We start from the raw sequence: 13,596 nt of genomic DNA, 5'->3' as shown, positions 1-13,596 counted from the left end.
ACAGTTTGATACATCAGAGTTGTTTAATTGTAGGTTCTGTTCCTTCTTTTACATCTACATCTATACATATATGTTCTTCAGCACTAATTATAGTATGTTCTCGTCCAGTCTGGACATTGTACTGTATTCACGTTGAAGTGACGAGAACAGAAGCGCTTCGGGGCACATCCTTACATAACACTGGAGCGTTTATGCTGCATGGAAATCTGTTTAATTGGAGACACGGTCAGTGTTTACTGTCCACACAGTGCGCCTGTATAAGTCATAAAATACTCACACACTGCTTTAGTATTCAGTTACTGTATCATGTTAAGTTATTTTTATTACTTTCCTTTATATTTTAGTGTCCCAGTCATGCCATAAATGAATTTCCAAACAGAAATCAACCATCTCATGTGCATCTGAAGAAAGACACCGTTCAGGCTGTTTATGGTGAATATGACTGGATGTTTCTCGGCAGCCCAGCACAAGCTCATAGAGGAACAAATAAACCAGAGTCAACAGAGTCAGTTGGCTACTGTATGTAAAGGGGACAGAGGAGTTATCTTCTATCTGTGTCCAGTGTTTCAGTGCTGTGAGTTACAACCAAAACTGCAGCATGTTTGATACTATCATGTTCAAAATGTGGTTGATCTAACTCAGAAATGCACCTGTGTGGTGTTTTGGTGTTTGATAGCAAATAATATCAGCTCTGCTCTGACAACAGTGTTGAAAGTATTACCTCTTTGTCTGTTTTTTCTTACTGTGCAGTGTTTTCTTTCACTCTGTTTTTATATTCTTCATAATTCAACTGATTATGCTGATGACTGTGGCACCACCCTGTGGTTACGGTAAGATTGTGCTTGATGTTGAAATTTCATCCCTCTCAATGGAAAAACTCCTCTTCCCGAAAATCCGCTTTGGTTTAGTTTATTTGATTGATTTAGTTTATTTCATTTGCCCTTTGTATCACAGTGGGTTTCCTCTTCTCGGTGGTGCTGACGTGCTCACGGAGGCAGCTCGTCTTTGTTTCCCAGACCTGCAGGCGTCACATGTTTCCACTGGGTGGCAGGAGAAAGCCGCTTTAAACCCATCTGGGCTCATGCTGCCTGTGTGCTGAAAGAGATGACATCACACTCTGAAGGTACTGGCCCATTTACTGAAACCCTCAGCTGTAATAAATCATCCAGCAGATGACACACACACACACACAGCAGGGATTATAATGCAGAAAGGAGGAAGAAGGAGGGATTTTTATTGTGTATTTTTGTAGCTTTATTTTCAAATTCCACAGTGGTAGAAACCAAGGTCAACAGAGGTGTGGAGAAAGAAATGTGTTTGTGATTCATTTCAATAATCACTCTTCCTTTGAGGGAGGTGGTGGAAGTGACCAAATGTGATGAAAGGCTCCACAGCAACAGAAATAACAAGAGCCAGAGATCCCCTTTGAAATTGTGCGTTATCAACACCATGATAGTGTGATTACAGATAATTATTAACTGAATGGCATGACCTATTTCCAAAAGAGGAGTGATCTGATAAGGTTCACTGGAAGATGGGATCCAGAGAATATGACAGTTGTCAATGGAGAAAAATGTCAGGGGGATTTCATCCTCCGTGTGCAGAGTGAGGCAGTGAGTGGGGGGATTTCTGTAGAAAGTGACTGGATCAGCAGATTCATCCGGCAGTCTAATGTTAACACAACAAACATCCTTGACTTCCATGTCAGGGACTTTTTGACTGGGGTAGCCCAAGTGGGGTTCTTACTTATTCAGACACACACACACACACACACACACACACACACACACACACACACACACACACACACACATCGGAATAGTATCCAAGTATTAAAGGCTTTTTCATTACAATACATTCATTTAGCTGACCCCTCTATCTAAAGCAGGGGTCTCAAACTGCTAATATATAATCCAGCTAAATAATTTTTATATTTAATAATTTCCACACAGGTTTTAAACTACACATTCAAACACCGTGGAAATGAAACACAATTCTATTGTACAAAAACGCAATTTGACTTTTATTTTGAAGTAGACTATTCACAGGAAATGCAATGTGTTCAGTTAGCACCACTGTCATTCATCAAAAATGCGTCTACAGAGCAAAACAGCGGCCATTTTTGGCATTTGTAGGCAATTGGATGAATTTAAAATTAGTCAGAGGGAGTAATGAACAAGAAGGAGCAGTTAGGTGAAGAGCTGCAGGCGACAGGCTGCACAACTCCAACCTCTCAACTCCTTTTCCTTCATTAACATTATCAGGTCATGACTGAGTTTAAATCCAACATGTTGCCAAACAGACGCTCTTGCTTCTCATTTTCTTTAATGAATCCTTCGCCCTGGTCTTGTCAGTCAGTCAGCTCCCTCCAGCTCCAGCTCTCTGCTGCTGGCCCCTGCTGTTGTCGGACTATTGATTTTTTAAAAGACAAAATGATGGGTGGTGGGCAAATAATGTAATCGGTGTAAGCCCGACCACCATGTAACACCGGGAGCACAGACTACAGCGACCAGCTGAGTTCAAGTCAATTATTTATAAGGAAAAAGATTTGCAGATGTATTCTGTTTACAAGTTTGTTATTTGTTAAGAAAATACGAGCAGGAGTGCTGCCTGGTGTCTGGCAAGAAATTAAGTACAAATGTAATTCATTTGTTAGTTTGGTGCAAAGTTTCAAAAAGTTATTTAAGAGAAGGAAAAAGAGATTTACACTAACTGTTTAAACTAATCATATAAAGATATATACAAACTGCTGTTTGTATTTTTGTATTATTATGTTAATAAAGGAAATAAAAACTCCATTTTCAAAAATAATGTGCTTTCTTGTAGCACTTCAACAACTGCAGGCCCTCCTACAAGATGACAAAACCAGGAGGGGCCACAATAAATTCTGAGTTTGAGACCCCTGATGTAAAGCGATTTACAATAGCATTTAAAATTGAAGTAGTCCTATTAGACTAATATATATGTAATATAAACTAAAAGTATAATGCATCCATACTTTATCCTCTATGCCCTCAAAAATACATTTAAAATCTCCAGAAGAAGGCTCATTAAAAAATATATATGTACGTATATTCAAAAATACTCGTCAGTTGGTGCCAGAGCCACCACACCTCCCCCTACTGGACACACCCCTGTTCCATATGACAGCAAAACCTGGGCAGTTTAGGCTATCAAGACCCGGCTCCTGCCTAAATGAATGGGTCGAGAGCCAGAACTTCACTTTGAGTGGTCACCTGGACATAAACACTGCAGAATCACAGGTCTAATCTGATGCTGCTTTAAAGTTTGTTGACGTTGCCCCAAAGTAAGACTTAAATGCTTTTCCCACAGGTTGTACTTCTACTGCGCCTGCCTGTGGGTTAGCAACACCAAATCCAAGCTCACAAAATGGGGTTTAATGGTAATCCTGTGTATCAGCGTGATATCCTCCTCTTCTGTTGACAGTCTGTCTACAGCTGCAACAAATCACTTGACACTGTTGTGAATCTCGCTTGCATCGGTGCGACATTGCGACTGGCTGATATCTTTCCCGGTTCAGCTGCTGTAAAGCACATGGTTGGCTTTTGGGAGGAAAAGGGCGAGATATGAATCACACATCTGCCACCTCTGGCGTTACGGACTTTTCTCTATTCAAAATGCCTCAAGTGGTCTGTCTCTTACTATAATGTCTGATGACGTTGGTATTATCAACTTGATAGTGAAATATTTAGTTAAGTGATATGCTCGAAAGATGACAAAAGAGCACAGGAAAGAGGATAAACGCAACAGAACTGCTTTGGATTGTCCTACACTTCCTCTCCGGTCTTGAGACAGCGTTTCTGTGAAACTAAGGTCTTCAAGTTTCTACTTTGATCACAAATGAGTCATTTTCTATTGCTCTCCCTTTTTCTCCTGAAATGTTTTCGATTCCAGTTTAGTTGCTATGATAATATTTAGTCCCCAGTTGCCATTTGAACATGATGTGAGTCCGCCAGTCTTGCGAGGCCATGCCTACTTCCACAGCGTGACTCAGCTAAAGTTCATGGGAATATCACAGTTCTTACTGTTGGGCTAAATACAGATGGATGTCTCCCTCTGAGAGAGCTTTGTCCTGTTTCATTTAAATAGTATAATGTATAATTATAATGTTTTGTTTTTCTGCAATCTCTTCAGTTTGAAACAGTTTAACGCTGTTTTGGATCACACATGTATCCTTTATTATGATGAATATACGTTACTACTGGCTGTAGTAAACCAATGAAACATCAGGGAAATATATGAAATATGAAAATACCTGGAGAGACTAGATATATGACATTTTAAGGCTTTTTTTCCTCAGACGTTTCCTCTTGTAAGTGCACAAAAACACAGGACTACCGACTCAAAATGTCCTGCTGATAAAAACAAATAATGACATTTCTAGAAAGCCACTTTTAATTTTCAACGACTTTAAACATTCCTGAGCATACAGATAAGTTTGTTGTGGGTGATGACCTCACTGTTAAGCTTTTCTCTTAATGTCTTCTTTTTGACACCCAGTTTAAGGCTGTGTGGAGCCACACTGAACACTTCGAGTTCAAACACGTCCAACATCAGGGGGTCAAAATCTTGCGTTTAAATGACATTTTTATCTTTTAAATGACACATCAGTCACCTCATAATGTGTTTTGCTAAGTATATGACACTTTAGACACAGTAGATTGTTGTTATCTGAGCAATGTGAGGAAAATAAGACATAAGTAACATGCGGCACATTATGTGTAATAAAATATTCTAAACTCCAGGTTTACTTTTTTCCTGAGCTTTTGACCGTATGTCTTCAATCAGTGAATGGCACTTGCTCAGCTGTCATCACAAGGCTGAATAATATGGCATATATATGAAGATCACAGGGTCATATATGGAGCATCATAACCCGTTTGCTGTGAGGGACATGGGACACAACTGACTCCTGAGGACAAAAGATGACCTCGGCTGCCTCATGCTGTAATTTCAGCTAATTTTATTTTTAGTGTTAGATTCACATGAAAAATGACCATTAACATTACATATTACTTAGTCATCATACTGATGAATAGATATGACTCATGACTCAGAGCTTCCAGCAGCGATGTTCTTGTTTCCACTGGGTTAACTGGTTTGCATCAGAAGCTGACTGGTCACTGCAGACAGAGGTGGCAGATGCCCTCCTCACTAATGTCAGTCAACCCTTCACTGTAGTTTCAGTTTGTGTAAGTGACATGCTGGCAGTGATGCTGCTATCAAAGCCTCTATCCGCTTCCTCTATCTACTCATATCAGGGGAGTGTCTGTGTGTGTGTGAGTCACTCTCCATGCTGCTCCCTTACCTTAAACTCCATCAGCTGTTCCCAGGTTTTGCTTCCTGTTTTCTACACATTTTTTCTCCTCATAAGGATGAAGGATGACGTGTCGGCTTCGCTCTCTGATGTGCAGTCACATTCCTGACGGTGGTAATGATTAGACAGAGCCCAGATGAGCGGGAGAGTCCTGCTGATGTCATGTAGAAAGTGTTGAAGTTTAATCGACCGTTTGCTAAACGCTACCCTCCTTACGCTGCAGTCACACCTGCTGGGAGAATGGAAAATAAATAGGAAAACCTGGCTAGCAGGCGGCCGACCTGTCCTATAATCCCAAGGCGTCAGCTATGATGAGTTGGGAGTCAGACTCAAAAATCATCTTTTCTTACATAAAGGACCTTTAATGTCCCTGAAAACCTCTGTAGTCTGATTTAGCCACCTTTTTTGAGACACGTAGAGGCTGTGTAATTCAAACGTGGGGTATTTACTGACATGTTGTATGTCATAAAACAAAACGTGAAAGTATCTTAAAGCTAGGGAACTCAATTCTGGAGAAAGACAGTTGGTTGTTAAGTCTCATTCCCAGCTTTGGGTTAGAGTTTTAGGCTGAATATCGACCCAGAGCGTGAGTATTTGACGACCTTGGAAAGAGACTCAACAATCAACTATCTTTCTCCAGAATAGCCTCCCACACACACACCTCCATTAAGGCATATAACCAAAAACCTATTCAAACAACACATGGAACTGGAATCGTGTTGTGACGTCTGAATTTTCCATTGCATAATGTCCTCAGAACACACCTTTATAACTTTTTTCATTAAATGCTTGTACCCGTTTGTGTGTTATTGTGTCACAGCCCGTACGTTGAACCTCATCCTAGAGGAATTTCAAAGGACGGGTTAGGTATTTTGCGATCATGGCTCCGCTATTTGTTTGTCATCGTGCCGCTTCACATTCCTCCGTCGCCCTCAGCAGCAGCAGCCGGAAGTGGGAAATAGATAAGGGCGCATTTTTTTCACTGCGGCTGCACAGTCACTGTGTTCCTGTGCTGCCTTGTCTGGAGAGAGCAGCAGTGGAAAGGGACGAGGGGAAGGGGAAATGAAGGGGAGGGGGCTCTGTCAGATTGAGCCCATTCCTCCAGTCTGCACCGCTGCACAAATATTTGCTCTAGATGAGCTTCACTGTAATAAATAGTTGGTCAAATGCCAGTCTCTCTTCAGTGTGACATCCTTTGGGCCTTTCCCCCCCACCCATTAACCCCTGCAAACTATGACCACACACACACACACATTCACAGATATGCAGTGTTTTTTCCGGTTTCTGTAGGTGTCTCTGTGCGTCTGCTGGGTTTCCACACTCAAAGCTCTTCAATGACCTAAACAATGGTACTCCTTCCTGTTTTTTGTTTTTTGTTCTGGCTGCCACTTTGATTGGATTACAACCATTTATGGTCGTGGAGCGCGTTGAACGCATTCATTCATTCGTTATAGTTGTGTAACTGAGCAGCCATATATAATAACCAGAAACTCCTTTTCTCACAAAGAGAATATCTTAATGAACTGATGTTTTATGTATGTAACGTACACACACACACAGCCTAGAGAATACCACCGTGTGTTTGCATGACACACTAACTGTTTAGACTGTGAGGGGGCAGCCAGGCTGTGGTCAAACCATGATGTCTGTTGTTGTCACTGGAAAGAGATAGGCAGTGTAAACTCACAGCCAGTGTGTCTGTGTGTGTTTCCATATACATGCATGATGGCATGTGTGGGGCTCGCAGAAAGCTGATGTGGCAGTCGGCTGCGTATCTCTTTACAAAGGTCAAAGCATGTTCAAAATCTGGGATGTCGTTTGGCGGCGTGTGGGACGATCGTGCCATGACCTCACTTTCCTGCGGGGGGTGCTGACAGCTCTCCTTGACTTCATCATCATCATATCAGCCTGTGTGGCACACGCACACCCTCTGTCTGATTTTACTGCCGCTGCTCATCTCTTCGACGTGCCGCCTCCGGCCTCATCCTGCATGCCAGACGCGCCTGGAAAAAAAAAAAGAAAGAAAGAAAGAAAGGAAAACACAAGGCTCGTCACGGCCTCACATGACCTCCAGGCTCAGTGACAATCATCTGCTGCCACTCCATTCTCACTGCTTAATTAAAGTGTTCTTATTAATCTTCTTGACTGCAGCGTGCTGTTTTAACAAGTCATTTTATGAACCAAGAGAGCCAGCTCTGTGATTTCACATTTACAATTCATGAGCTGAATAAACAAAGAAGAAATGAATGAATTATTGATGATATAATATAATACTGTTGTAACTATAAAAAACATCTTCTTCTTCTTCATATTTGTATCAACATACTGTATGTTATCATACAGTATGTATTAATGGACAACTGGGAAAACACCAATGGCTGATGAAGGCCATGAGACGCAGCCGAGAGCACAAGATGAACTCAAGAAACAAGCAGTTAAGTTCAACATGTCTTCATTTATAAACAGTTTTCATCTGCCTATGAATGATTTAACATAGAAATAGTTTATTGTATTTCTTTACACACATTTGTTTGTGTGTTTGTTCATATTTAAAATGAGGAGGAGACGTTGAATTATTTATCCAGTGTTTATACTGATATCTCTGACATGTTGTTTCAGCTTGCACCTAATGCATATCTATAAGCACTTTTGAAATGTTACTCATCCGTGTTAAAGCTTGAATGGTCTTGAAACTAATTTCATTTAAAGATTAACGTGCCTGGATGGTAAGATCGGTTGCTGCAGCTCTGCTGGTTGTTCCAAAATCCAGGCAGGTATCTAAAGGTGACCGGGCCTGTCGGGACCTGTTGAAACCAGACACGCTACATCATTAACATCTTTTAAATATTCTCTAAATTTCATCAGGCATTTATGATTTTTTTTAATAAGTTCTGGCACTGGCTTCATTTGTGTTGTTTTCATCTGCTGCTGTTATTATCATTATTGTTATTATTATAAATATTCAAAGTCCAGATGATCAGACTTTGGCACGTAATAATTAGCTGTTACAGCAAAACATCACTTTCCATTAAACGCCCACTTCCAGACAGGCTGTACTTTGACAGCGAAAATGTAAATTCAAACTATTTTTAGATCAGATTCAAGAGAGAGAAGTCATTGTGGTTGGATTTTACTCAACAGTCTCAGCCTTGACTTAAGGTCCAGCCACACTGGAGAGTGGCACAGAGACGTGATGGGCTATATGTGGTTATAGCAGCTTGGTGATGTAGTGAGGTTTCACACTGCTAAATGTTTAAACTGCAGTAGCTGGAGAGCTTTCCGCTCACACATCTTTCTATTTCATGTGAAACATCCTGCAAAATGCTGCTTATTGAAATGCAGGTCAGCTCCTGTTCTCCTCTCTGCCTCACTTGTTCACAGTTTGTCTCAGGTAGTCTTTCTCTCACATATCCACACATCGCCAGGTTGAAACACAAACTCATACACCCACCTGATTAAAGCAGTTTAAATCATCTCTTTTTCTTTTCATTTTCACATAACCACGGCTGTTAGTGCACTCAGATTTCACTGTAAACTGTCTGGGAGTTTTGTTTTGGTTTGTTCATCTGATCTGCCTAAATTGCAACCTTCAGGAAAATGACACGCCACAAACTATTTCCAGTTGGGTGTCGGACTCAGTCAGTCAGTCATTCTTAGTTGAGGATGTTATGTCCAGTGATGATCTATCTGTTTTTAAGCCAAGTTTGCACTCCAGGGAGAAAAACTCCCTGCGTCAAGCGATCCATTACATTGTTCTCTCTTCCCGTCTTGGCCTGCTGAGGGCGCTCACAGTGCTGCATGCTTAGGTCACTGCTGGAATGCGAGGAGGGCAGGTGGAGTATGTGTGTGTTGTGTAACAACACTGTTCTGCATAGACAGGCGAGTACACAGAGGTGGGAGGGGCCATCATGTTATCACCCACGCGCTGGGTATAAGTAGACGTCCAGGCAGAGACTTGAACCCAAAGCACCTGTTGCTGCTCTCCAGCCTCAAGTGGGAAAGACTCATCTGTACCTCTTGGAGTGTGTACACTGACTGCTGCTGCTCCTACACATCAGAACATCAGAAACGACATGATCATGGCTTCTTTTATGTGCAAGACACTGACTTTGTTCATCATCTGCATGGCTCTGCAGGAGGGTGAGTAACTTTTATCTGGTTTCTTGGGATTTTAGGGTTTTATTGAAATAGCTGGAAAAGATTTTGTACAAGTTTGTGAGTGAAATCCAGTTTAAAAAAAAATTTAATTATAAAATTGCCTTCATAATATAATGCTTTTTGCTGCAATGAACTGTCAGTGCATTTAAGCATTTAAAAAATGTAAGCAGAGTTGCCCAAATTTTGATGCAAAATGGTCATATATGGAAGCCCAGAGAGGCACAAGAGAAAATAAATATGGTGAATTATCTGAATTTTTATCTCTCCTGTGTTTAAAACATACAGAATAATTTAATAAAAGGTGAAAAAAAGTTTTTATTTTTTCCTCTTGCGTCTCCAGGTTTCCATAGAACTAGGATTCCAGGTTCTTGCACAAAGTGTCATTCACTTTATTATGCAAAAAAACTAACAATTAGGGACCCTACATATTTAAAGAGCATTTTACCTTGCAAAAAAATATGATTTATGGCAGCATAAATAGTGATTCATATTATATATATTATATATATTCTTAATTTTTTTGTAATAACTCTGATCTGGCGGTCCAAACCAAACCTTATGGTGTGCCTACTTTGGTGAAAGGATGAGCACCTGTGGGATGGATGGCTGTTTGGGTTTGAGGGTTACCAAAATTAGCAATTTTACAAAATAGCAAAAAACACACAAATTAGCACATGTCAGCTGCTCAACTAATTTGTGGGTATGATTCACACTCAACAATGTAATGCTTCTGACCTACTGCCATTCACAAATCAGAAAGCACAATACAAGAGCTGGGTTCGGTCTTCTAGAGAATATTTTCCCCTGATAAGTAAACACTTCTTCGACAGCTCGCAGGATTGTTTGACTCAGATTAACTACCTTGACTAATAATATAATAAATATGTTCCTCCATTCAATCACAATCACTAATATTTAACCACAGCAGTGGGTGTTAGCCCTCCAAGAGTTTTCTTTATATTTACATGTGATAATCACTGACTGCACAGTCATGCTGCAAAGGCTTAGTCTGCGTTTTTTAATCTCGGCATCCTTTGTGTTATTCTAGGTTGTGGACTCCCCTTATCAGAGCAGGCAGAGCTGCCAGCTCAGGCTCCACATCCTCACCGCGTCAGGACCAAACGCTGCTCCTGTAACAGCTGGGATGATAAAGAATGCATCTACTTCTGCCACCTGGATATTATCTGGGTCAACACTCCAAGGTGAGGCTGCAGAGTAACTCAGACATACAATCAGAAAGTCTGGAAGATTGTGTAAAAACCCCCTCTAACCCTAGCCGGCACTCAGGGGCGACCTCTAAGCAGATCCCAGTTTCCCACATGCTTTCACCAACACAAGTTTTGCTTTTCCTTTCCAGTAAACTCCTTCCTTACGGGCTGGGAAGTCCCCTGTCTCGCCGTCGTCGTTCAGCTGACCGCTGCGAGTGCCACAACCCAGCCGATAAAACCTGCTCCGGCTTCTGCCATAAAAGGTGAGCGCCGTCCTTCCTTCTTCCATCCACCCACCTCAAAACAAGACCTTCCCATCACGTAGCCCTGTAGACTCTAGATAGCATCAAAGTAGATTCTGTGTCTCCTTCCAGTGTCAGTCATGTACGACAAGCCTGAACAGTATGTTGATGCAGAGGACGAGTCAGAGAGTCTGAAGTGATTCAGTCTGTGATAATGAAACTGCAGTATAGGGGAAGTCGTCATCGTGCAGAGGATGGCCCGCATGTCCTCGGTGGCCTTAAAAGAAATCGCTAAGGTTTATTAGCAGTGATGCTATTTTTGGAAAGATTTCTGGAATCGCAGATTTCTTCTGCTCAAAGGAATGTTTGTTGCGTCTTCGGGTTATTGCGGTCAGGAAACTACCAGTATGAATTAATCTCTATCTCTAGATGTTATCCGAGGTGGTGTTCTGTGAGGCGTGCCCTTGCATTCTTGCCCATAAGGCATCTAAAAATATATTAGTTTGGAATTCCAAGGAAATGACTTAGTCGTCCCTGAACTTTTGCTTCAAGCAGCTTAATAATACAAGGTGAAAGTCTCAGTTTGTGCAGGTCTGATTGCCTCAGCCAGGGTTATGTGCTTGTTTTAATGCTGTTTTCTTTATCTGTCCACAGCTCAAAGAGTCCAAAGACTAATGTTGCGGGCCCATTGGTAGAATCTGCAAACACAAACAGCAACAAACTGCTGGCATCTTTCAGGTAAATGATGAGGACTTTAACGGTTGACCTATAAATCTACATTGTGCTGTGTTTGATGCTAATTTCTTAGACGTATGAAGCATGTCTCACCTGTTTCCTTATGCTTCTCCTGCAGATCTGTGGTTGAGTCCAACGTGGCGATCGCAAAAAAGATTCTGTCAACAAACAAGAACCCGGGTGGAGTCAACAGGTTCAGGAGCAGAACGAGGAGGTAGAGGACTGAGCGAAGGCCAGAAGTGGTTCAACTTCCATGGGCCTCCACCAGCTGCCTTTAATGCCAGCACCAGGGTTTTGAAATGTAAAGTCTGACCAACTCTGGGGATGTGAAGGTGGAAAGATTCAAGACACAAGAGGCAGTGGATCAAGCAATTTGATCAACAAAGCAGAGCTTTGGAAGACTGGCAGCTCACCAAGACAGAAGCCCTGTGCAAGAGCAATGTTGGGTGGAGATGTTTGAAGAGGGTTAGGGTTAACCCTCTCTGAACGTTTATGAACTTAACAACAGTCTACACATGTCAAGGAAGGATTAATTAAAGCTAAGGACGCGGAAACTGATGTCCATCCGTCCGTCATTCTTTGGTTTCTATGGACACTGCACTCCTGTGACTCGTCTGAGTGGACGGTTATGAATCCAAAACCCTATGACAAGATCTTAGGGATCATTACATATTGCAGAGTCACATGCGCTCTGTGTTTAGTGAGGAACTATTTGTCAATGTTTACTCAAATGTCCTTGAAACTCTTCTGTAATTTCTGACCTTTGGTGTGGTTGAATTTCCTCTGTATCAGAGCTGGAATCCGCTGTCCTGCCTAATGTTTAGGGCGAATTAGCAATTAGCGTTTTCATTATCAGGCAGTACTTGAACATGGCAGCTCGTTCACTCTTGGCACTCACTGCCTCATTGAGAAATGAAGGTCGTCGCTTTGGGATTTATCTAACAAACAATCAGCTTTACACAAGATCCATTGTCAGCTCCCCTATGCACACATATACAGTAGACTTTCTGCTAGCATAACAACTACAGTGGGTCTATTGTGTTGGCTCCACTGTTTATTGCATAGCTCCTGTTTAATGTTTTGATTGAAGATAAGCCAGAAGGTTTCAATGGCGTGCAGCTTGCCAGAAAAATGCAACTATTGTTTTTGTCCCCTGACAAATGTTCACTTAATTCCTCTGTTATTAGCCGCTGGGAAATCATGACTCTCTACTTGTGTTATGCACTTCAGAAACTATTCATCATCAGCGGCCTGCACTCGGACACATGGAAACATAAACCTTCACTGTAACTCAGATATCTCAATGCTGTATATGATGGGTAGTTTCCCAGCTTAGTTTACTGTCCAATGCTGAATGAGAGCAATTATTGTAAAAAAGACCAATTTATTTATTCTCTAACTTATTCAGATTTGTATTTATATTTGTTTTTACACTGAACTGTGTATGAGAAAATAAAAATGTAAGAAAATATTCTGTATGGTGATTTCATTATTTGACCTACAGTATTGCATACGGTTGCTGTGTCATTCACTGGATCCTTGCACAGTCCAGCAAACACTTCCAATTATCTGAACTACTGATAGGACAGTTTACACTAACAATAAAAAAAGCATTTTTTGATAAAAATGTTACTTTTCTTTTCAAGAACTACTGTTGGAATTAAGGACGTAGATACTGACACACAACACGCTAACAATTTAGTCACTTATGGAATAAGTACATATAGCTGTCAAGTGAGACATCGATTGTCTTTAGATGACTGGATTTTAAAAAAAGACCCAATAGTGACTTGACCCACAGCAACAGGTTTTTAGTGTGTAAATGATATCAAACCTTTTCCTGTTCTTTAATCTTATAAGACATTAAAAATGAGGGAAATTGAGTTTTCAAAGAGTCGATTGCAAGTCCTATTGC

The 13,596-nt window shown here is 41.2% G+C and overlaps 1 protein-coding gene across 1 annotated transcript; it reads left to right on the top strand.

Annotated features, from left to right (window-relative positions):
* The first annotated feature begins 9,325 nt into the window (after positions 1-9,325).
* On the top strand, positions 9,326-13,129 carry edn2 (endothelin 2). The gene is made up of 5 exons (XM_084379292.1): positions 9,326-9,478; positions 10,545-10,698; positions 10,854-10,967; positions 11,601-11,684; positions 11,800-13,129. The coding sequence occupies exons 1-5, from the start codon at positions 9,412-9,414 to the stop codon at positions 11,897-11,899; spliced, it is 519 nt and encodes a 172-aa protein (XP_084235418.1). The 5' UTR covers positions 9,326-9,411; the 3' UTR covers positions 11,900-13,129.
* Positions 13,130-13,596: the final 467 nt, after the last annotated feature.

The sequence above is a fragment of the Pagrus pagrus genome, assembly GCF_965226575.1.
Source record: "Pagrus pagrus genome assembly, chromosome: 17".
NCBI classification, from domain to species: Eukaryota; Metazoa; Chordata; class Actinopteri; order Spariformes; family Sparidae; genus Pagrus; species Pagrus pagrus.
The sequence above is the reverse complement of the archived record's forward strand: the minus strand, read 5'-3'. Positions and strand labels throughout refer to the sequence as shown.